The 23,044-nt window shown below is 40.6% G+C and overlaps 1 protein-coding gene across 1 annotated transcript in view; it reads left to right on the top strand.

The window, feature by feature from the left end:
• Positions 1 to 22,222, top strand: part of RMDN2 (regulator of microtubule dynamics 2) — a 43,930-nt gene extending 21,708 nt beyond the window's left edge. The window contains exons 5-10 of the mRNA XM_054396948.1: positions 1,172 to 1,247; positions 2,919 to 2,996; positions 18,000 to 18,098; positions 20,194 to 20,247; positions 20,337 to 20,430; positions 22,119 to 22,222. Coding sequence (XP_054252923.1) covers positions 1,172 to 1,247; positions 2,919 to 2,996; positions 18,000 to 18,098; positions 20,194 to 20,247; positions 20,337 to 20,430; positions 22,119 to 22,222 — 505 coding nt within the window. The remainder of the gene's footprint in view (positions 1 to 1,171; positions 1,248 to 2,918; positions 2,997 to 17,999; positions 18,099 to 20,193; positions 20,248 to 20,336; positions 20,431 to 22,118) is intronic.
• Positions 22,223 to 23,044: the final 822 nt, after the last annotated feature.

Here is a 23,044-nt window from a genome sequence, read left to right as displayed (position 1 = left end):
GTGTTATTTTAATGAGGATTCACTGGAGCTTGAGCAATTACATTACATACAGAAATTCAAGAAAGCTGAGCTTTAGTAATGCTTAAAAACTGTGTGCACCATACAAATTGCAGGTCTGTTACTAAACTGACTTGGTAAGTTTCATGCATAACTATCATGTTTTCCTCTGGACTTCACTGTGCTTTCCCTCTTTTAGGATTAATTTTTTGTTTTAATTTGATACTGCTGCTTAAATATATATATCTGTGGTGATTCTGGTAGTTTCATACAGAAATCCAAAGTTGTCTTAATACCAATGAAAATTTGTCCAAGGAAAGTACAATCATCATATATGCAAGAGTTTCCTTATGCATACTATATTTCACAGCTGTTGATATAACAAGTAAAGAGCAACAGAAGTCTAGGTAGAGTGTCACTAAGACAATACTGTTGGTTGGGAAATCTGAACCTTTATCAGTAGAGAACTCTGAAAATATTTTCAGTTATACCTGCTTAACAATGCAAATTTTTAATAGAAATTAGCTCACATTTCTTTTATCACTGTCAGTATCCCCACTTAATAATAGTAGTTATAATAATCTTAGCGATAGGCAATTAGTAATAGCAGTGGTGATCATATTAGAGCAGAATATGTGTGTAAGTTTTTAAATAATTTAAAACATATTAAAGGAATGTTGGAGGTGCCAGAGCACTCTGGGGTGCTTCAGAAGGGTAGAGGGCAACTCTGGATGATTTTTGAGGTCTGTATAGCTTCCAGCCAAGCATGCCCAAAGGATTTGCCTTCCTGGGTGAGGCACTGTGACAGTGCACTGCCAGACATTCCCAGTGCATTACAATGCAAGCACAACGTGTCCAGTTAAACTGCTGTCAATGCTGGAAAGAGTCTGGAAGTGTCACAGTAGACATTTTGTAAGAGAGATCCCTGGGTTTTTTTGCTTCACTGACAGACCAAACAGTGCCATTTAAACTTGTTTCCATTATTTGTTTTTTTTTTTTTTCATTTATCTGCTCCTGAATAATGTACAGTTCATGCCAAACCTCTACCCAGCCAAGATGGAAGAAAACCAGGTGTTAATCTGTGAATTAGGTATTGAAATATTTTGTAATTTTCTTCAAAGGTTAATTTAAATCATGAAAAGTATGTGTGTGTGTTTTTCTTTTCCCCTCTCAGGTTTGCAATTATGTGTGGCTATATGTCTCAGTTTGAAAGTGTACAAAACAAAATCAGGAATGGTTATCTCTTTAAGGTATGTTTTTGTAGGGTTTTGGGTTGGTTTTTTATAAGCTATTCCTTTAAACTATTTCCTTATACAGTGCCTAAGACAGCTTTTTTTTTTTTTTTTCAACGCAGTAATTCAGTCTCACAGGCCTAATTTGGTGCTGATGTTAAAGTGAAGAAGTTGGTTTTATGTATGCAACTAGAGGATATACTTACAAAATATAAGAACTGAGGTAGGATTCTGGGAAACAGCAATTAAGATTTCAGTTTTGTTTTGCAGTCAGAGGTTGGAGTAAAGGGGAGTAACAGTTGTGTTTAGAAAATGAAAACATATGAAATATTAAGGGATGAACTAACACAGTTCTGCAATTGTTCTTCATACCACCATTAAGTACTTAACACTGTCCTTTCAAAGGTAATTGTGTTTTTTGGTTAGCACTTTGTGTTACATGTTCTGTCTCCCTCCTTGTCCTTGCCATTGCTTAGGTGCTTTCCATCCCTTGCCCTCTGAGCTGAGTTCCCTACTTTCTAGGTGTCAGTTAGAGGCAGCAGACACTTCCAAGGGAGTGTCTGGGATGGGTCTCTATCACATCATGTCTGTGTTAGAGCTTGGAGTGTCGCAGAGCTTTCCTATGAGAGAGCATTAATTACATCTGAGCTGTGCCAAGTGAGCTAAGCCCAGAGCAGTGGAACAAGCTGGGAACAAAGTGAAAATGACAACCAAGCACTGCAGTTGCTTAAGGATTCAGTTTAAAAGGATCCGCCCCGCCCCAGTGTTGGCCATAACTTTTTCAGGGAGGTTTTCCTCTTCAGAAGTAATTACTGAAATTGGCATGAATCTTTTGGAAATGATAGGATTTGGAAAAATAATAGCATGAAAACATACCTTCTGTCTGAAGAGTTAGTGGACAAAATGATGAATAATAGGCTGTTATATCTATGTAACAGTTTTTTTAGTGACTGGCTTAATTAGAAAAACAGCTATTTGGGAGGAAAAAAAAGAACTTTAGACGTGCAATTTATTTTGAGAGGCAAATAGTAGTTAGAGGTGAAATAGTTCATTTTTCTTCAAACTGAGGTTGCGCAATAAGCCTTTCTTTAATCAGTTAGAGAGTGAAATAAAGATGCCCATGATGTGTAATGGAAGTGGTTTGAAAGAAACACCTCATTAAATGCTTTGTAAATTTTATGTTTTCAGTGTAAACAGAATGATATTTTCTGAATTTCGCATTATAGTAACAATTTGTTATGTTGTACCACTTCACTGGGGCAGTCACATTTCCAGGTGGAAGGCACTATGCTTCGATGGTGGCTGGCATGTAAGATCCTTCAAAGAAAGAGAATGATTGCTTTCTCGCTGATTTGGTGTGTGACAGTTTCCTAAAGCTAACTGTAAATTAATTTAATTTAAGTTGTTGCCTTTTTTAGACAAAAGATCTTGAGTTCTTTGATTGAACTTTGAAGCTGTTTTGTTACTTTTAAACCTTCTTGCATTGTGTGCAAAATTGCTGAATAATTTTGTTCATGGTTTCCCTCTAAGAAGAAGGGGTTTGCTTGTTAAAATATTTTTTGGATGTTAAAAATAAATTGCAGCAGAGGAGGCTTTCTGAATTTGTTTATGATATGCAATAAACTTCTTTGAATGTAAACATACTTGCCAAACAAATATCTAAAGTGACGATGATTTTTTTTCTAATAGGAGCACCTAGACAAAGCAATTGAACTTAAGCCTGAAGATCCTTTTTTATATTACCTAAACGGAAGATGGTGCTATTCAGTAAGTTGGTTTTGTTTTGGTTTGGTTGGATGGTTGTTTTTTCATCTACTGTATGAATTGAATATATAGAAAAATGATAATGCACATTGAATCAAAGAATAAGATGTAAGTAATTGATAATTAGAAGGGAGCAAGGGTGATTTCTGGTGTTGTAAACCTTGATTTCGGTTATTTATTCTGGCACAAACTTTCTGGATGACCTTGGACCTTTTGGTAACTTTATTTTTCATCCATAACTGAAGTTAAAGATACTTACATGTTGTGAGATTGTCTGAGTCAGGAAGACTGCCATATCAGCTTGGTAAATTCTGGGAGAATGTCACAGTGAAGATCTAGGTATAAAAATTTATAATTCACCAAGAAGTTTTTCAAGAGATAAAATTTTGTGATTTGCCAACACAACAGGTGCTTTTAAGTACTGTGTAAATGACATAGTGATAAGTAATCGTATATGAAAAACTAAAACAATTGTTTTGCAAGCTTAACTCTTGATTTTTAATTTTTTTTAAAAATTTTTATACTTTTAGGAAAATGTTGCTTGTGCTTGTAATATAAAAGTTGCTTTATTCTTAATCTTTGATGGCTTAGATGGCTATCCTTATGGCGTTATCTTTAGTGCTGTGAAGAATCTTGCCAAAAGAAAATGTTCTTGCATGGTCTATGCTGTAAAAGATCACTTGGAGGCTTCTAAAAGTAATAACTGCTAATGTGCAATGAATTACAGTTTTGTCCTTTTCCTCCATCTAGTTCTAGTGCTAGTCACTATGAAGTGCCTGCAAACTGTAAAGTTGCTCTGATACTTTATAACCTTTGGCTTTGTCCTTATCTGCAACAAGACTTAATGCAAAATAATCTTTCAACAGTTTTTCAGGTCATATTTTTTAACTTCCAGTAAGCAGCTCTCAGCAAGTTGATTTGAATAAGGAATGACACCAACTTTTCCAAAGAGCTTTTTATTTTGCTTTTCACACTGTATTCTTGAATATCAGCATTAGCTATGCAAAAGTGAGTTGCTGAAGTTTGTTCTGTTCTGTGCTTACTGTCCTGCCTTTGAAGAGCTTCTTTCTCTCACCAGTCATTTCTTAGGCACTTATACTGTACTGTGTCCAACAGCTGACTGCAGCTTCCATTTCTGTCATACACTCCCAGATGTTTTCTCATGGCGTATTTCTCATTTGAGCTATTTCTTTTGGAAACTGTACATATCATCTCAATATACCCCACTGCATTCATATTGCACTGGGTTTTTTTTCTTAACTGTTGTTTCATTTCAGTGACAATCACCACTTCCTGACTAATACATGTAGTTTGTTGCACTATATCATATAAGGTCACATTTAACATTTGCAGCATCTATGCAGGACTTCCATAATGAACATCAAAGCCATAGATTAGCATTTGCTTTAGTAAGGGTTGATTAAATGATTTTTTTTTTTTTTTTAATTCTTGCCTTCTGTGACTGTCATGATGAGATAGTAATGTGAGTGGTAAAATACTGGAACAGGTTGCCCAGGGATGTGGTTGATGCCCCATCCCTGGAGACATTGAAGATCAGACTCATTGTGGCCCTTGGTACCCTGATCTAGTTGGAGGTGTCCCTGCTGACTGCAGAGGGGTTGGACAAGATAACCTTTGAGGGTCCCTTGTAGCCTGATGCAATCTGTGAATCTCTGACCTGAAACAGTACAGATTTTCATAGTACAAATAAATGCAAGTATAGGCTTGAATAACATTTTGTTTTAACTTATGGGGCTGTCAGCTTTTAAAAACTTACTGTCATTTGCATACTTTCAGGTTCTGCTATGGAACCTAGATCTTAATCCTAGCTCAGTGAAATTGGTGATATCCTCATTAGTTTTAGCAGACTGTATGAGTAGATTTCTGTGTTGATTTACTGATACAGATTTTGGCTGTTCATGTGATGTGGATGGTCATATGAGTGTGAGGGAGACTTGAAAAATTCTTTGCTCCTAAACTGCAGACCATAATGCTGTGATAATTACCCCACATGTAGACTGACAGCTGTGACATTGGTTCCAAATACTTCTTTGGAGTAGGGATTATGGTAGGGTGCTATCCTATTTTTTTTTTCAAAGTTTATTTATCACTTCTCTATATTGGTACCTGTAGATGGAGTGATAAAGATAATGCTCCTTTTGGCCCTCTGCTTTTTTCTGTGTAGTCTAACTGTGATTGAAGCGGGGAAGGCTGTGTTGTCCTGTGTGAGGAAATTAGAAAAGAAAAAAGGATGACTGTCATGGTTATTAATAAGATTATGAAACATTAATAATAATAATATTAAGTAATATTAATATCAAAAATTAGTAATAGTATTTTAACAGTGTATATATATATACATATATGCAAATTCTAGTGTACAGTCGTGGGTGTACTCTCCAGAAACTGGCACAGTTTAACAATTTTGAACCAAATTAGAAAAACAGTTATTCAGTAAGAACTAGGGTGCAATTTGCTGCTTGTCCATCAGGGATTGAATTGGCAAGACACCTGCAAGCTGAATACAGTGGTGAGGCTAGCGATCAAGGTACATACAATTAGAGGAACCTTTCAAAGGGACTTAAACCAATTTTTACTCACGAATTATGCCTCAGGGCATTCTGGGCTGCTGCATTATAAACCACAGGTTACAATACCACGTGGGCTAAAGTGCAGGGATTTTAAACAGAACCAAAACTGGTGTTATACCTGTGAACACTGAAAAAGATATAGTTTCAATGGTGAAGGCTTGTTGCTAAGCTGGTCGCTGCTGAGGCTCGAGGGGCTTGGCAGGCTGTGGTTGGCTCCCAGGGGCAGTCCCTTCTTGACATGGGTGAGGCAGCTTTCTCCCGCTGCTACAGGGGTGCGGTGTGGACTCCACCGGGGTGCACTGGAGGCTGGTTCACCTGAAACAGGCTCTCAGGTGATTCCCAGTGCTGGCAGTCCTGCAGAGTCTGCAGAGTCTGCAGGATGCTGTGGGGGAGCAGTTCCCCTCCCAGTGAGTGATGGGGGGGAGGGTGTGGCACAGAGTGGCTTTTCCTGGCTCAGCTCTGAAATGAGTGAGCGGTCTGGGACACTCACACATGGTCCTGGCAGGGCACAGATGGTACTCAGGATCGCCCTGGCACTTGACTCTCAGGTGTGGAGTGATGTGCAGCTCCTTCTCCCGCAACTTAGCAGCCAGCACAGGAAGGGCTAGGCATGGTTCTGGCATTTCTAAGCAGTGGGTGCACTTTGGCTCACAGGTCTGCAGCTTTTGTGCTTGCAGCAGATGTGGTTAGAACTGCTGAAAGGAACTCAGGCAAGTTCTCCCCAGCTGACAGGGGCATAGATTCTCTCATAACTCAGGCAAGGTCGTAATTCTTCCTGGTCTTGGCCAACAGGGCTCTGACCTTTCAGGGTGTGGTTAGGCAGCTTCTTCCTACCGGCAGGACTGGGGTACGACACTAAGCTGGCTGTAGTTTCAGTGCAGTTTATGTGAAGGACTCTTTGCTGGTTCTTCGGTAAACTGAGACATGAGGCCACTTCCTAGGTAGCAAGGCTTCTCTCCAGACTGCAGGCAAAGGCAGAACATGTGCACGGGGGCAGAGCACATGAAAGGAGCAAGTGCAGAAGCAAAAGAGCAAGAGTGAGTTGTTTACAATTTGGGTAATATTTATAATTTGCTCGAGGCTTGGGTTTAGCTGATAGTCAAACACTTGGTCAGCACATCATTAGCCAATGGCAAAGCTCTGTGGTCAGAATATGCCCATACTTGGAAGAAGCACAAGCACAGCACAAGCATCCCATAAGGTGGGTGCATGATCTTGTTTACCCCAAACAAGGCAGGTTGGGTTGTTTGCCCTGGCTTGTTGGTGCCTGACCGTTTTTTTCCCCTCAGCTCTGTGCTGAGTGCCCACTCCAGAAGGAGGGGAAAGGGGGGTTGAGCAAAACGTGTAGGGACATGTATTGGCAATATTTGGGGCCTAATTCTGGGCATATGCAGCCTTTACCACACTGAGGAAAGAAGATTTGTTTTCACATTTAGCCTAGCTGACTTTGGGGTCAAGTTAGGATTGGCCACAGTGATTTTTGCTTCCAGAGGTCTGGTATAAATCACATAGTCTTTTACTAAAGCACTGTTGAAAAAGGTCACCACTGTTTGATACTTTCCAAGATTTGGTAAGAGTTTTGGGAAACCTGATGTACTTAAGTCTTCCTAGTATAGTCAGACATTTCTCATTCATCTTATTACTGTCTTTAGCACTGTGTTTTCGGCTGACAAAGTGGAGGGGAAAAAAAAGTATAACAGACTGTAAAAAGGGATGCTCAGAGCATTTTAATTCAGGATTCCAATTCATTTTCACAAAGTCAGTTGAATAGAGTTTTGCACAGGCAAACAGAAGATTTATTGAAGGGTGAAATCTGTTTCCAGAGACTGCATGCTGTACTAGTAAAAGCTGTTTGGCTTGTGGGGTTTTGCCAGAATTTGGCTTTGACTGCCCTTTCTCACCTTCTTCATTGTAGTACAATCCTTTGCAAAGACCAATGGTATGGCAATGTCAGGTTTCTTAATCAGCAGTTGTTCTCACTGGGCCAGATCAAAAGCTGATCATAGCACCTTCCAGCAGTAGGGATGAACTGTTTTTTTGTGCCTGGCAGCATTAGGGTTTTGTCTCTGACGCAGAGCCAGTGACAGTTGTGTGCTACATTGTTTAGAAATAAATTTTTGCTGTTTCTTATTTTTCTTAGCATTACAAAGCCAGCAGAGCTATACAAAAGAGGAAGATTCTGTTCTGATGTGTCTGTTGCCTCCACTTTGTTAGAAAATTACTTCTGGTATCACAGTCAAGTAGGCAAGATTTTCACCAATTGTTTCATAGATGTCAAAATGGGCAAAGCTTTGCCAGTGAGACCTGCTGTGTATACAAGAAGCCACACATAGCTCTAATGTGTTTTGCAGTGGTGATTAGGGTTAAAAACCTGATTTATTTATGCATTGAGCAAACATGATTGGACACCACTAATAATGGATAACTGTAAAACCTTGCAAATTGTTGTTTTAATATTTCTTTTTTCAAGAACTGACAACTTCTACATAGTGGTGATTTTCTTCCATGGTAGCTTTAGTTATAACATTAGTAAGAAATGATTGTCATATAATTGTAATGAAGGTACCTTAAAACATCTGTTCTAAAGAATAATAACTGCAGAAAAATAATTTTCATTTAAAATGTTTTGATGATGGATGAAACTTTATCTTCTCTGCCTTCTGTGACAAAACCATATGTTAAGGACATATCTTTTAGGGAAGATTTCATATTTTAAGTATATGTTTGAGTTAATTCATATGATTTAATATAGGTAGTGTTTAGAGTCTGTGAAGTTTCATTTTTGTTTTTGTTAAGGAAAAGTGGAAACTACCTTGCTCTTCCAATCAGCAAGAAATACTTGTTGGAAGTGAGTTGATCTGTATCACTGAGTATAGGAATTAGTTTTCTTTCCTTAGAGTTTTTTTGTGCCATTATGTGGTAACCCTTTATAATAGTGTGTTTGTGGGTTCATTAAGTGTTTTAATGTTTAGAATAGTTTTTAAAACAAAGTACATAACTAGTTAAGATGACTATGTGCTATTACAGGACTAACATGGGGCAATTAAGCTGGATCATATCCTCTGGTAAATGTTAGTGTGGTGTTAAAAATTAGATGTTTTGGGATTTTCTTTCTGCAAGTGTAGTGAAGGCACCCTATGCCCAGAGTTATGCCCCCAAATACCGGCAAACTTGTCCCAACATGTTTGGGCATGTTCCCCCCTTCCACCCTCCTTTCTGGAGTGCGGGACAAAGGCCCAGGCGCCAACCTGTCTCCATAAGGGGTAAACAACTACATGCACCCATCGCATGGCATGCTCATGCTTCTTCCATTTAAGGGCATAATTCAATCTGCACACTTTCTATAGGCTAAAGCAGGTTGTTGATAAGTATGCCCATTGGCCAGATCCAGCCTCAAGAAACTTAAAAGTATTACCCCTTGTTTACAAGTTGCTCTCTCCTTTTGATTTCTCTTGCTTTGCTTGAACATTGTAAGCTCACAGTGCTTAAGCTCATTGCCTGTAAGTCTTCTCACTTCCACGTGCAAACATACTAGCAGCCTCTGCAACACGGAGAAGCCAGCACCCCGACCTGCCTGAGGAACCTGCAAAGGAGATCCCTTTGCTGAAGCTACGAAAGCCAGCGTCATAAGTCCAGTTGCATCTTGAGGAGGCCTGGAACCCCGAGGGTAAGCTTTAGCTCAGAGGGGGAGGGCCTAGCCCAAGCCCCGCAGTCCAACATCTGCTACAGCTATAAGCAGCTGACCAAGCAGCCACGTGCCCTGCGTGACCCCACTGTTCATGGGAGACAAACGGAGCCCCACCATCGTTGCTCCACAGCCCTGTGCTGTCAGGGTGACTTACAGTCAGACCGAGAGAGAGAGAGAGAGACGCCCTCTCCCTTGAGTTCAAGCCAAGGACTGCACTGTAACCTTAAATGGGAAGCAGTTGCCGAGAATTGGCATTGTTAGATCACTTTGAGCCAAGGGGAACTGCCACTCTGCATAGCCGCATGCCTTCCCTGGAGCCTGTCTCCAGGATTGGAGACAGCCGACCCAACCATCGCCTCGCCCCACTGCGAGGGCCAGTGCTGAAGGACCCGGCCTTGCTATGCGACTCTGTTCAGGGAGCCACGCTGATCCTGCCAGCCCTCAGCCACCGCAGTTGCACTGTGGGACCATCCTGCCAGGGGAAGCCACTGATTGCAAGAAAGCTTCACTCCTCCCGCAGAGGCGGGAGGAGGAAGAAAGTCACTGTCTGGAGGAAAGCCTCCCCGTAGCCTGCCAGCGACTCAGCCACAGCCTCAGCCCCTGGGAGCCTTCCCCGCCCAGGCCCAGGCAGACAGACAGCAGCCAGCCAGCATAACCCCACAGCTTATTTCGCTACAAACAGAATGACAGAATCAACCAGGTTGGAAAAGACCTCAGAGATCATCACATCCAACCTATCACCCAACACCTTCTAATCAACTGAGGCACTGAATGCCTCACTCGGGCTTATTTTAAACACTTCCAGGAATGTGTTCCACCACCTCCCTGGGCAGCCCGTTCCAATGACCAATCTCTCTTTCTGTGAAGAATTTCTTCCTAACCTCCAGCCCAAACTTCCCCCTGAACAGCTTGAGACTGTGTCCTCTTGTTCTATTGCTGGTTGCCTGGGAGAAGAGACCAACCCCCACCTGGCTACAACCTCCCTTCAGGTAGTTGTAGAGAGCCATAAGGTCTCCCCTGAGCCTCCTCTTCTCCAGGCTAAACACCCCCAGCTCCCTGAGCCTCACCTCACAGGGCTGTGCCCCAGACCCCTCCCCAGCCATGTTGCCCTTCTCTGGACGCATTCAAGCAACTCAACATCTTTCTTGAACTGTGGGGCCCAGAACTGAACACTGCTGCAGGAGCAGCAGAAGCAGCAGGTGAGGGGCAGGAGCAAGAGAAAGAGCTAGGAAGATGGCTCCCCTTGGCTTATCCCCTAGGCTTGGTGGACTGGAAGGGGGAGTGGAAGACAAAGAAACAATGTATCTTTTCATGTGTGCAACACTCACTAATGTTCAGTTCAAAGCACCTGCACCTAGCCCTGTGATACTCCAGCTTGAATTGCCTCTTGACAGCATTGTAAATGTCTCTATATATAGTTGCAGCCACCAAGCGTCTTTTCGAGTCGTCATCTGGTGGACGAGCAGTGGAACTGCACCCTTTGTTCCCTTAATTAGAAATTAATTCTGTAAATATTCTAATTGGGTCAAATTGTATATACTAAACGAGTTATGGGATATGTTTTCACAACCGTGCATTAGAATCTAGTGATTAATTGGTTATACATAATTTCTTTAAATTAATAATTAATTTTCATAATTCATATTTTATAATTCATAAATTAATAATCTCTTCATCACAGCAAGTTACATGCTATGCATCAAATTAATCTCTGATGTATCTCAGGATCTGTTTGGGTTACATCTGGGAACTAATTGACCCAGTTCCTTTGTCTGTGTGTCCTGTAAGTCCTCCCCTTACTGGAAAGTGAAAAGCCCAGGAATTCAAGTTGTATATATGCCTCAATGCCTGTACAGACTGTCCTGGCTCCTCAATAGCCAAGAAAGAGAGTATTTGTGTTTTAAGATGTTAGAATTTTAAAATTGCTGTCTGGTTACTTAACCTCTTCCAGAAGTCAAAACATTGCAAAATTATTTAATACGATTCTGCATTAATGTATTCTACAGAAACAAACAAACAAAAAGGAATTGAAAAAAGAATGTCTTTGGGGATATTTAAACAGGTGCCATTAATAATTTACTGAAGCTGGATCAGTGTGATAATTCTCCTGTATGGAAGACAACTGTGTGATCTGTCTTCAATGAGCTATTAAAAAGGAAACATTGGAAGAGGAAATCATTTAGAGCAGCAGGTCAACTCTGGCTGAATTTTCAGTCCAAGTGGTTTAGTTTTCTTGGTACCTGGCAAACAAGAGAGGTGCCTTGCGACTGGAGGAAAGCCAGTGTCACTCCAATCTTGAAAAAGGGCAGGAAAGAGGTTCCAGGAAACTATAGACTAGTGAGCCTCACCTCCATCCCTGGAAAAATGATGGAGCGGCTCATTCTGGAGGTCATTTCTACGCACATGGAAGAGAATAAGGTGATCAGGAGTATTCAGTATGGATTTACCAAGAGGAAATGATGCTTGACTAATCTGATAGGATTCTCCAGTGTTGTAACTGAATGGGTAGATGCAGAGAGACCAGTGGATGTAGCCTACCTTGACCTTAGCAAGGCTTTTGCACTGTCTCCCATAACATCCTTGTGTGTAAGCTCAGGAGGTGTGAGATAGAAGAACAGACAGTGGATTAGGATTAGGAACTGGTTACGCAATCGAGTGCAAAGAGTGGTGATCAATGGTGCCAAGTCTAGGTGGAGAGCTGTAACTAGTGGAGAGAGCTGTAACAAGGGATCAGTGCTGGGTCCAGTCCTGTTCAACATCAATGACATTGATAAGGGGACAAAGTATCTTCTCATCAAGTTTGCTGACAATACAAACTGGGAGGCTTGGCTGATACACCTGAAGGCTGTGTGGCCATTCAGCGAAACCTGGACAGACTGGAGAGCTGGGCAAAGAGGAACCTAATGAGGTTCAACAAGGATAAGTGCAGAGTCCTGCATCTGGGGATGAATAATGAACTGCACCAGTACAGGTTAGGATGTGATCTGCAAGAGAGCAGCCCCATGGAGAAGGACCTAGGAGTCCTGGTGGACAGCAAATTATCCTTGGGACAGCAATGTGCCATTGTAGCCAAGAGGGCAAATGGTATCCTGGAGTGCATTAAGAAAAATGTGTCCAGCAGATTGAAGGAGGTTCTCCTTCCCCTCTACTCTGCCCTGGTGAGGCCCCACCTGGAATATTGCATCCAGTTTCGGGATCCCCAGTTCAAGAGAGACAGGGAGAAAGTCCAAAGGAGGGCTACAAGGATGATTAATGGACTGGAGCACACACCTTATGTGGAAAGGCTGAGAGACCTGCGGGTTTTTAGTCTGGATAGGAGAAGACTGAGAGGGGATCTAATAAATGTATATAACTATATGAGGGCTGAGTGTCAAAAAGGAGGAGACAGCCTCTTCTCACTTGTGCCCTGTGATAGGACAAGAGGTATTGAATGTAAACTACAGCACAGGAAGTTGCACCTCAACATGAGGAAGAACTTCTTTACAGTAAGGGTCACAGAGCACTGGGACAGGCTCTGTGGAGAGGTTGTAGAGTCTTCTCTGGAGACTTTCAAGATCAGTCTGGATGTGTTCCTGCACTAGATTATATGCTCCTGTGTTATGAAGTGTAAATTCTCACCGAAAATAAGCGGCGGAGATATTTATAAAGGTCTAATAAATATTTATTAACACTATATTACATGTGATATATAATTGGTATTTACAGGTTCTAGTATTCAGTCGGAAAGAATCAACTCTGCAGAATGTATATAGACAGGCACTTTGAATAGTTTGAGGAAATCTATATGTTTAGAAAGTGAAATTGGAGTGAGGTAGAGAGAGAAGAGGGGGTGAGTGCTTGTCGGGAATCGGCAAGCCCACAACCAGACAGTTTGCATAAACTGCCACAGAAACTCCATGAAGAAAATGTTCAGTTTACTGACTAACTGAAGAAAGTTCTCGAGGTTCTTTTCTTGATACTGTTTATAGTCCCGGAAATCGTAGCACGGATGTATCGTAATAACGTGATACAAATGGCGCCGGCCAGCGTGGTGCCGGGCCGCGTGGTAGGGCTTCTCTTGGAACAAAGGGTCCTGGAAGATTACCGGTGATTCCCGGAGGCTTTGCAAGTCAGTTCACCATTGGGCTGTGTAAACAAGCTTGCCGCTCCAGGGGAAAACCCTTGTCGATGCGGCCGCAGGATACGACCAAAAGTGGCTCCTCTGCGAAGCTGGAGCGACCCTTTCCGCCATCTTATGGAGATCGGCTGGGGAGGGTGCCGGTCCTTTGGGCAGAAGCGGCGACCTGCGGCAATGCACTGGAACGCTAACGGTTCGAGTCCTGGGCAAGGCGGATCTCTCGGCGGCAGAAGGCACGAGGCAAACACGGGCACGCACACGGGAACACACGCGGGTATTAACACGGAGCACTGAACACGGATACCGGGCACGGAACACGAGTTTACCAAGACAACCCCTATTTAACATTTGCCGCACGGACACTGGTCCAGTGAGCATCCTTGTTAAACAGAGCAATTGACCAATGAACTGGTGTTTCACCCAAATATAATGTGAACATAACTTGTGAACAAAGGGCAATGGGCATGTCGTCGGAGTGCCATTGTCCCAAATGACCCAGGAGATGGTCTACTCAGACAGAGTGGCGCCCAGCCTTCCCCCCCACACTCCAGAGGGGAGAGGGGGTTCCAGCTGAACACGTAGGCCATGTCCCACCACTTTAAGGATATAGCCTTGGGTCATAGGCTTCATTCACCACATCCTGCTCTGAAGGTCTCCAGAGGTCACTTCCAACCCTTAACATCCTGTGATCCTGTACCAACATCCTGGAATTTGAAAAGAGTCCATGAGCAGGGTTTGCATCTCAAAAACAAAACGAACGAAAAACCACCAAAAACCCAAACAATTTTAGTTCATGTGAGACTTTTGCTGATCTTAGGCGAAGGAAGAAAAAGGGATGTTAGGAAATCCCTTTTACCGGTTTTTAGGGGAGAACCACATTTTTGCTTCAATCTTCAGAGGAGCAAGAGTCCTAACAGAACCGTGCTGGGTGTGAACTTTATGGTCAGCTGCAGTCCAACTCTGTGGGTGACCTTCTTCCATCTCCAGTATTAGTACTGAGATTTGGGCAGAATAAATGGGTGGGAGCTTGTTGCTTGATAGAGCTATAGAAGAGATTGTTTGAAAGAAGCATCTTTCCTAGCTTTGAGAAAATGAAGAATGGCTTCCTCTCCTTGGCAAGAGGCCAGGCTGTCACGGTGACCGACTCCTCTCCAGCCCTAGGGAAGTTCAGGAGTTGACTGGTGATCCCTCAGTCCCCTGCTTTTTGCTCTTGAGCAAGTGGGACTAGCTCTCATGTTTGGCAGTTGGGGAGCGATGTTCCTTGAGTGACCCAGTATGTTTGATCTTGATATTCTGTGGAAACACAGTGTTCCTTGCAATGCTCTTATGAATTTTCAGCTGCTGGTGAGAACTGATGTCAGGGTTTGGGAGACCTAAAAAAATCAAAACTCACTTAAGGTTTGGATACCATCTGCAGGGTACAGACAATCTTCATTCTTTAATCTTCTTGTAGCTATTACTTGCTGCAGTAGCTGTTTTTCTTATTACTTTTCTGCTGTCCTATACCATTCTTGGAAGATGGATTAAATGAAATCATGGTCCCACTGAAGTTGACGACAGTTAACAGTCTCTTTGTACTTGATTTTATATAGACCTCCAGATATGCTTTGCACTATTTGGAAGAGCCTTGACTGTGAAAGTCAAATTTCCACTACATAGAGCATGCTTCACCAGAGTTTCTGTTGCCTGTGCTGGCTCACACACAGAGAATGCTTAATTAAGTTAGTCGGTATAGTAGGAACAATGTTTCCATTTCACTGAAGATGGCATAAGATTTTCTCTAATAAAGTTATTTCAAATTAAAGACTCTGCTTTTGTGTCATCAAGGGAAGGGTATAATTTACAGTTCATCATTACTGCTCCAGGATTCAGTTTTGTTTCTTGCATAAAACAGGTCTGGGGTTTTTTCCCATTTATCTCACCTTAGTCATAGAGAGGTGCAGACTGACTCAGGTGGGGTGTAGTTAAGCTCACTTTTTTTTAATCCCTCTGCAAGATATAATTTGCTATGTGTCTTTTGTAGTTGAAGGAAAGAAAGAAGACAGAGAAATGTTCATCCCAGGATAACGTAGGTGAAGAGGAATTGTTTAATGGAAATGCCTCTTTCTGTACTGACCATGGAGGGAACCTGAAAAAATCATTTAAACTAGGCACTTTTTTTCTGGATGGCTAGAGTTAGCTGCAGTGAATCCATCAAGCCAGTGGCGTATAAATCTGACTGCTCAAAACATCACAGATCTCCCAGACTATCTGTGTAGTAGTCACAAACTATAATGCTGGAGCCAGCACACATTTAAAGAAAACTCACTGTTGTGCAAATACGTATTTCACATTAAAACATTGTTTTAGGTTGGTGGGGCTTTTGATAGAAAAACAGCCAAGTGCATATATGTTTGTGCTTTTCAAAGTTTGAATAGTGCAAAACAACACCCAAGCCAGACAAAATAAGAACTAAAACCTCAGTAAATCCGTTCTAATTAAATCTTGTAAGAAAATAAAATGACTGCCAGGAAGAACTTGTTTTTTGATAGGTAATGATGGCTCCACATGGAAAAACTGCAATTCCGTTTCTTCACTATTGCGTAACAGGAAGCGTGTGGGAATTTTACCTTTTCACTGCATGTGCATCCCAGGGTGTTGGATGGTCTTTCAGAGAAGGGTGTAAACATATACATTTTTTTTCCCTCCCTCTCTTCCTTGCTTTAGTAAGCTAGCTCTATCTTGATGTGATGGACCTACAAATATACAAAGTTCCTTCCTCTTCCAAAAGAGTAGAGAACATCAGTAGACTGATGTCAAGAAAACAATACATTTGCAAAAATCCTTTTAGTATCTCTTGCAGAACATGTCTTAGAAACTATGGAGTAGCTAGGGAAATGAAGTGCGTGAAGGAATTGTATACATACATACAATATGAAGTTTTAACCAGCTTGCTGCAGTTTGTAAAATAGTGTGAAAGCACTACAGTGCAGAGAGGAGAAGCATCCTGTTGAATAAGAACTCTGGGATTGCTGGAGAGCTTTTGTAAAAACTTCTTTATTCCTGTAGAAGAGGGTTAAGAGTGGGATATGTGTTGTAGACAGAATGAAATATGCCTTTATTTTCTTAATATTGGTTCTATCTAAAGTGTAATAATTAATTGGGTTTGTACCAAAGACTTATGAACAGCATTTATCAAATCAAATAAGGCATTGGACCCTGCCAAACCATCAAGACTTGACCAGGATGTCTTCTGTCTCCAAGCAATGTTGCTCCTAGAGTGACTGGGACAGGATAAGAAAACGTGGTCCTGTGCATTTTTCTGCTATGTCCTGGCCTGTACTTTCAATCTTTGCAATGGTATTTTTAGAACAGTTTGCAACAAGAAATACATTGAGCTTGATGTCTGTTCAAAAGAGAGAGTTATCTCTGGATAGTGTATTGTGGATGTATTTTACCATAATTACTGACGTTTACTGGGTAATTGCTGGATTTAGCTGGAGGGGTTGTGGTGGGCAGAAACAGCCCTGAAGAGACAGGGAAGCCAGGGAATGAGGTGGGAATAACTTAAAGCTATCCAAAAGTATTTTCATTTTTACAGCAGTAAGACAGGCTTGAGTTCAAGGATCAACTCTGTTTTTTGAACTCCAGCTCCTTCTGAAAAAGAAGGGTTGTCACAAGCACCTGTGTGATTCATGTTTCACCTCCAGGTCTCCAGTGAGAGGCTCTTCTTCACTTGTGTATATCCTTTCTCTATGTTGTCTCTGCACAGATCAGGCCAGAAATTACTAGGAAAACACAGAATTTTGTTTTTTACAATTTTTAAAGTCAGCTGTATTCAATGACAGGATCTGTCAGTGCTGTGCTTCAGATGCTGATATAAAAGAATGAAGTTCTGACTTCACAGATGTCTGGAGTGAGGTAGCTTCGCTTCTCCAGTTAAACAGGCTCCAGTCTCACATTGCATTTTTTAGCAGCTCCGTCTTTCATTAGTGGTGTGAGGTGTGTTTCACCAGATTAGGAAATGGAGCCAAATACCGTATGGCAATAACCAAAGCAGCTTCTGTCAAATGTCAGTATACATAAGGGAAGAAATCGTGTACGTTCTGTGGCAAGTTATATTTGTCAGGTTTGAGGAGGAAAAAATGAAGCCTCTTTCTAAACAGTGGATGTCACCAGCTTCTGTGTAGTAAATGAGCTTGTTTTACAAGTACCAAAAGCATTCACATTTTGACTGTAGCAACAGCTTTTCATGATGTTGAAAAGTACATGGACTATCAGGCTAAGCTGCCTTGTGAAAAAGTTTAGGGGTTTAAAGCACTATTTCTAATCTTAGGTTTTAAAAAATGGCAAGATTTTAGGAAACTTTAACCTTGGTTCACTGGAATAATCTCATAGCAATGATGTTGGTGTTTTGTCATGTGTTTCTCAAAGCGTACATTTTTCTATAAACAGAATTTAAAATCCAGAAGGCTGTGCTTTGAGCTGACAAACTGATAGTATAAAACACTCCTTTACAGGTTCTTTCGCAAAACAGCAACCTACTTAAGTAGTTCAGTGGTACAGGAGAGTATTTACTCCAAAACTGAGAAGAACCCTAAAGACTTTATATTTTTATGTTTTAATTATAGGTAGCTCAATTGTCTTGGATTGAAAAGAAAGTAGCTGCTGCTCTCTTTGGGACTCCACCAACTTCAACAGTAGAAGAAGCATTGCAGAATTTCCTTAAGGTAAATCCTAGCCAAAGGTTTTCCTGTAGGATTGTTCACCAGCTGCTATGTGACTGTTGTTAAAATGTGTGCTCAACAGGTCATGTTCAGTAGCCATAAATCCAGGACTTTCCTAAATATGACAGAGGTCTGTATTCAAATGTATTTTCTTTTCTATCTTAAAATTAGTATGGAGGAATGAGTGGCTAGCACCTTCCTTCTGTTTCCATAGTTTCAGGGAGTTTTTCAATGTCTTGCCATGGTTAATAGTTACTGGATTTAATGTGAGATGGATATACATATATGTCACTGAAACAAATTAACCTTAACAATAATACATGATTTGCCTGTTTCTGCAGGAGGATTAACAGATGCAAGGAAACTTCAATATTGTGTCACTTCCCTTTTCCTGATCCAAAGCTTTATTCATTGAATTTCAGTAGAAGTCTTTCCCGTTTGTGGAGATGGGCTGTCCTGGGTTCAGCTAGCATAGCATTACTTTTCTTCGCAAGAAGCTGGGAGGGCTGTGCCAGGCTAGCCAACTAAGCCAGCTATAATCCATGCCATAAACATGCCCACTATTAAAGTAGGGGGATAGCACAGGGCAGCAATTGTCTAGCATGAGAAAAAGTGTCAACTGGGTTGAGTGTGTCATATTTTATAGTACTTGTTTGACACACACATATATAATATAATATATATATAGTTCTTATTCCAGTCATCCTTTCATTCTGTGTTTTGTTCTATTAAATTCTCCTTATCTCAACCTATGGGGTTTTGCATTTTGCTCCCAATTTCTCCTTCCCATCCTGCAAGTGTAAGCAGGGGTGGCAGTTGTGTGAAAGGCCACATGGAGCTTGGCTGTGGCTGAAACAAGGTAGTGAAGCAGAAAAGAAAACTCTCATATAGGTCCCTCATCTGGACACTCAAGTGCAAAGTTATGAGAAGAAAACCACATAAATAGAACAAGCCTTTCTTTCAGTGTCTTTTATATGAGTAATTTCTACTTCTGGAGCTGAAAAGAATTCAGTCAGGTAAAGAGTTTATACAAGACATAAAATTCCATTATTACAATTCTTTTCAGACAGTTTTTCAAAGGAATTGGACAAACATATTTTCTTTCCTATCAAAAGCGCTTGTTTTTTGTGATCTGACTCTGTTTAAAGATGGAATTATCTCCTGCATTTTGGATAGTACAATACATTACTGTCATCCCAGTTTAAGACATTTTTTCTTTAAGGTCAGAATTGAAAGGTGGTAGAAATACTTTGACATGTTCACTTTAGCCTCAGGACATTTTGTGGTGGGCTGCAGACTAACTGTGGTTTTAAGTCATCTTCTGCAATATAAATTGCTGTCTAAAATACAACTATTAGGATTTCATTTTCAAATGTTTGATAATACACAATTGTGGTGAAAGCAACATTGTTTCAGTCCAAGGATTACAACTACTATAAATTTCACTGATGTAATTTTTCTCTCCCAAAAGCTTTTTATTGATTAAAACTGCTTCTTGGTTAGTAAGTAACTAGTAAGGTTTTTGTTCATCTTTCAAGCTTCTATATCCTTAATATGTTTTAATAGAAAGACAATCCTTCAACTTCTTTAGTGACCTGAATTGTGAACTCAGAGCCAGAAGATACCAGTCTGTAAAAGAAAAATAATTATAAAGTTGATTAATACAGTTCATTATCTGTTGCATGAACTGCAAATGATCAGTGGCTTGTTATTTCTTTGATGAGGAAATAAATATTAGTAATCTAAAGAAAGCAGTATCTTCCAACTCACTATGTAAGTGAATGAAACCAATATTCTGTGGATTCAACTGATATCTTTACCAAGTACTTGGGGAGAAAGGAGAGCAAGCAGTACAGAGCACTTTTGTGTTCGGTACTTCATGTGCCTGGTTTAGTTTTGAGTTTTATTGGGGTTTTGATTTATTTATTTAAAAATAATTTTTCTAATGTGCTAAACAGATTGTGGTGCATACAGTAGGGGACAACTCAGTCTGATGTTTGAGGAAGCTTAGTGCATTACTAAAAATGTTATGCAGAACACATAACTCTCATTATTCAAGTTTTATATCTCTTTTCTTTCTTTTTTTTTTTATTATCAGGCAGAAGAAATGCATCCAGGGTATTCCAAATGCAATTATGTTTATTTGGCAAAGGTAATCAAGTTATTTTAAAATTAACAATTTGTAGACTCTGGTATTCTTACACTGGTCTGATTGGAAACAAAATGTCTTTTTCTTCTCAGTGCTATAAAGATCTTGGCCAGAAAAACAATGCACTGAAGTACTGTGATTCTGCACTGTCAATTCTCTCAGTTACTAATGAGGTGGGTGTTGAGAGTAAGAACTTGTTCTCTTGTGACTGCTGTCTTGTCTTTGGCACCCGTTATTGCACTATCAGTAATAACATAAAGTTTCACTTTTTCCTTTTGAATGCAGATGTTTTCTTCTTCCTTTACGCTGGGCTGGCTCATTACAGTTGTCTGCATCAATAGCCTTGAAAAAATTTTGTTTGTGGAACTGTCAGGGACTCATCAGTGTCAGAGAGGCTGTCAGAATTTGAACTGCACTCTTTGTAATTCATTCCATTTCATTAGACTGTCTTAAGCATGAACAGTTGAGTGTATCACTTCAGGTGTGCTGAAATTTTGCCACAGACCTACCTTTTCTCAGTTGAAAGCATTCTGAATTTTTGTCCTCCAGTCTCTGTCTCTCCTCCTGAAAGTCTCTGATTGATGATTCTTGTCAAGGCCTCCAGGGCAATGAAGTAGCCATAGCAGAAGTAGATGAGTTACTCAGAATTGTCTTTGTCTTCAACCACAGTACAGTTAAGGAAGTACAGTTCTTCCAGTTACATCTGCTGGAATGTAGTTTATTCCAAGAGATATTATACTCCTTTTTAGGTCCTTTTGAGTCTTTTTAGTATGTGGATACAACATTTCTAGAGATACTTGAGAGATTTTAAGTTACTTAATTTCTTAAACATAAACCAAGTTGTGGCAAGAAGGTTCACGCTGTCTGATCTTGTGTAAAAGCAAGTTCCATAATTACCAACCTATGACTGGAAATGTCTTACCATCCTAGTGACAAGTTAAAACCTGAGCTTTGTCAGCCGAAGGGACCCCCTTTGAGCACAGCAGATGTGGTAGGGAGAGAGAGAGGTGATTCCAGAGACTAATATCCCATTCTTTGAAGTCAAGGAAAAAAAACCCCAAACGTTAAATAGCTCTGTAACTTGATTGACAATAAATATTGTGTGTGGAGCACTAACATATTTATGTCAAGTGTTCCTGCTGAGAAGAAAGACTGCTGCATGCCTCATCATCAGCTGCTCCTGGGTGGCCTTTATTTTTGGCCCGAGTTATAGTATGCACCAATCATAAATTAAGCAGTCATTGCTTAAGCTAAGTGTTTCTTCAAATATATATAGATACAGATACGACATTAATAATCTCTTAACTCAGCTTTATTCTTTACTTACTGTTGAAATGTACCTTCAGCTTGCCTATTACAGAACATAGGAAAGACTATTATAAATTACCCGTTATTTGGTAGTGCCAACGATGCAAGGGAGAGACTGCACAATTGAACTGAACTCAGCCTGTTTAGTATATATCTGCACTGACTATACTGGGGAACTTTTTAATTTTCCTGTATTCGGATCACTACAGGCCATATAATCTTGCTATGAACTCTTAAGCTATATGGTAAAATTTGCAAACAAACATCACAGAAACTTCTGGTGGGCAGAAGACTGCCTGTGTTTCGTAAAGTGGAAGTCACTCATATATTCAAAAAGACTCCTTGAAAAACCATAGAGATGGCATAGACTGGGGTTCACCTTTGCTAACAATAGCTGGACTAAATTTTGGTGACCAAAGGTAATTACTGAGAGATAGTTGCTGTCTCTTGGTGGAGAGAGAGATATTTAACCATATGCTCCATCCTGGCTCTCTGTCCCCTGATGGCTGAGAGGCTAGATGTAAAATGTGTGTATAAGATGTGTACCTGATACATTTGACTTCTAGACTATGCAGTTAATGAGCGGGGAATCCTGCCTCTAAAGTTCAGTGTAACCAGTCTAAACACCAACTGGACTTCAGTGTATGCTGGACCACCTGGAGTGGCATAATCCATGGTCCCCTTCACATTTCTGAAGTACCAGCAGACTTGAAAAAGAGTGGGGACACTGAGATGAAAGCAGAATTTTGGAGCAGTCTGATGGGTGGGTTGGTATATTCTGGCAATCCGGCAGGTGGTGAGAGTAAGAATGATACTGGTTTGTGAACAAAAAAGTGCAGCAAATGGGCCCCCCAAATTTTCAGTGTCCCTTTGAAGAGGACAAGAAGTTATGCCCTCTTCTGTTTTGACTAGTTCTATAGATATCACAGATTCACCTGCTTTGTCTTGTTTACTTGTGATGTTTTTTTGAGCTAAGTATTAAAAAAAAAAAGTCCAGGAAAATATGGCATTGGGGCAATAGTGTGTAATTCAATTAAAAAAAAGAAAAAGGCAGTCAGCCCAAGGTAAAACCAACTACATGCTGAAAAGAGTTACTGTAGAATGGAGATCTGGAACACAAACTATGCTTATGCTAACTGTTGCCTCAGCTCCCATCTGAATTAAAATATTACATATTGTTTTGGTTATTGTGTTAGAGAAAGAGTGTTACTGATTTTTGAGGGCAACCTGTTGGAACTGAAGTGGTTCAGGGCTTGGAACTGTACCTAAGAGTAATGTTTAGTCAGGTTAGTTTAAGAGAGGGAAAAGACTGCAATAAACAGACTAGAGAGGCATTGGGGAGACAGTAATAAATGCATGCTGGTGAAGTGCCTGAATTGACTACAGCCCTGAAAAGACAGGGTTCATGGTCTGAAAAAGAAAACACAGGAAGACAGCTGAAGTCTGAGTTTGCTACAGCACAGGATCTTGAGGTTGTCAGCGGGTAGTATGT

Source organism: Indicator indicator, chromosome 2 (genome assembly GCF_027791375.1).
Source record: "Indicator indicator isolate 239-I01 chromosome 2, UM_Iind_1.1, whole genome shotgun sequence".
NCBI classification, from domain to species: domain Eukaryota; kingdom Metazoa; phylum Chordata; class Aves; order Piciformes; family Indicatoridae; genus Indicator; species Indicator indicator.
The sequence above is the reverse complement of the archived record's forward strand: the minus strand, read 5'-3'. Positions and strand labels throughout refer to the sequence as shown.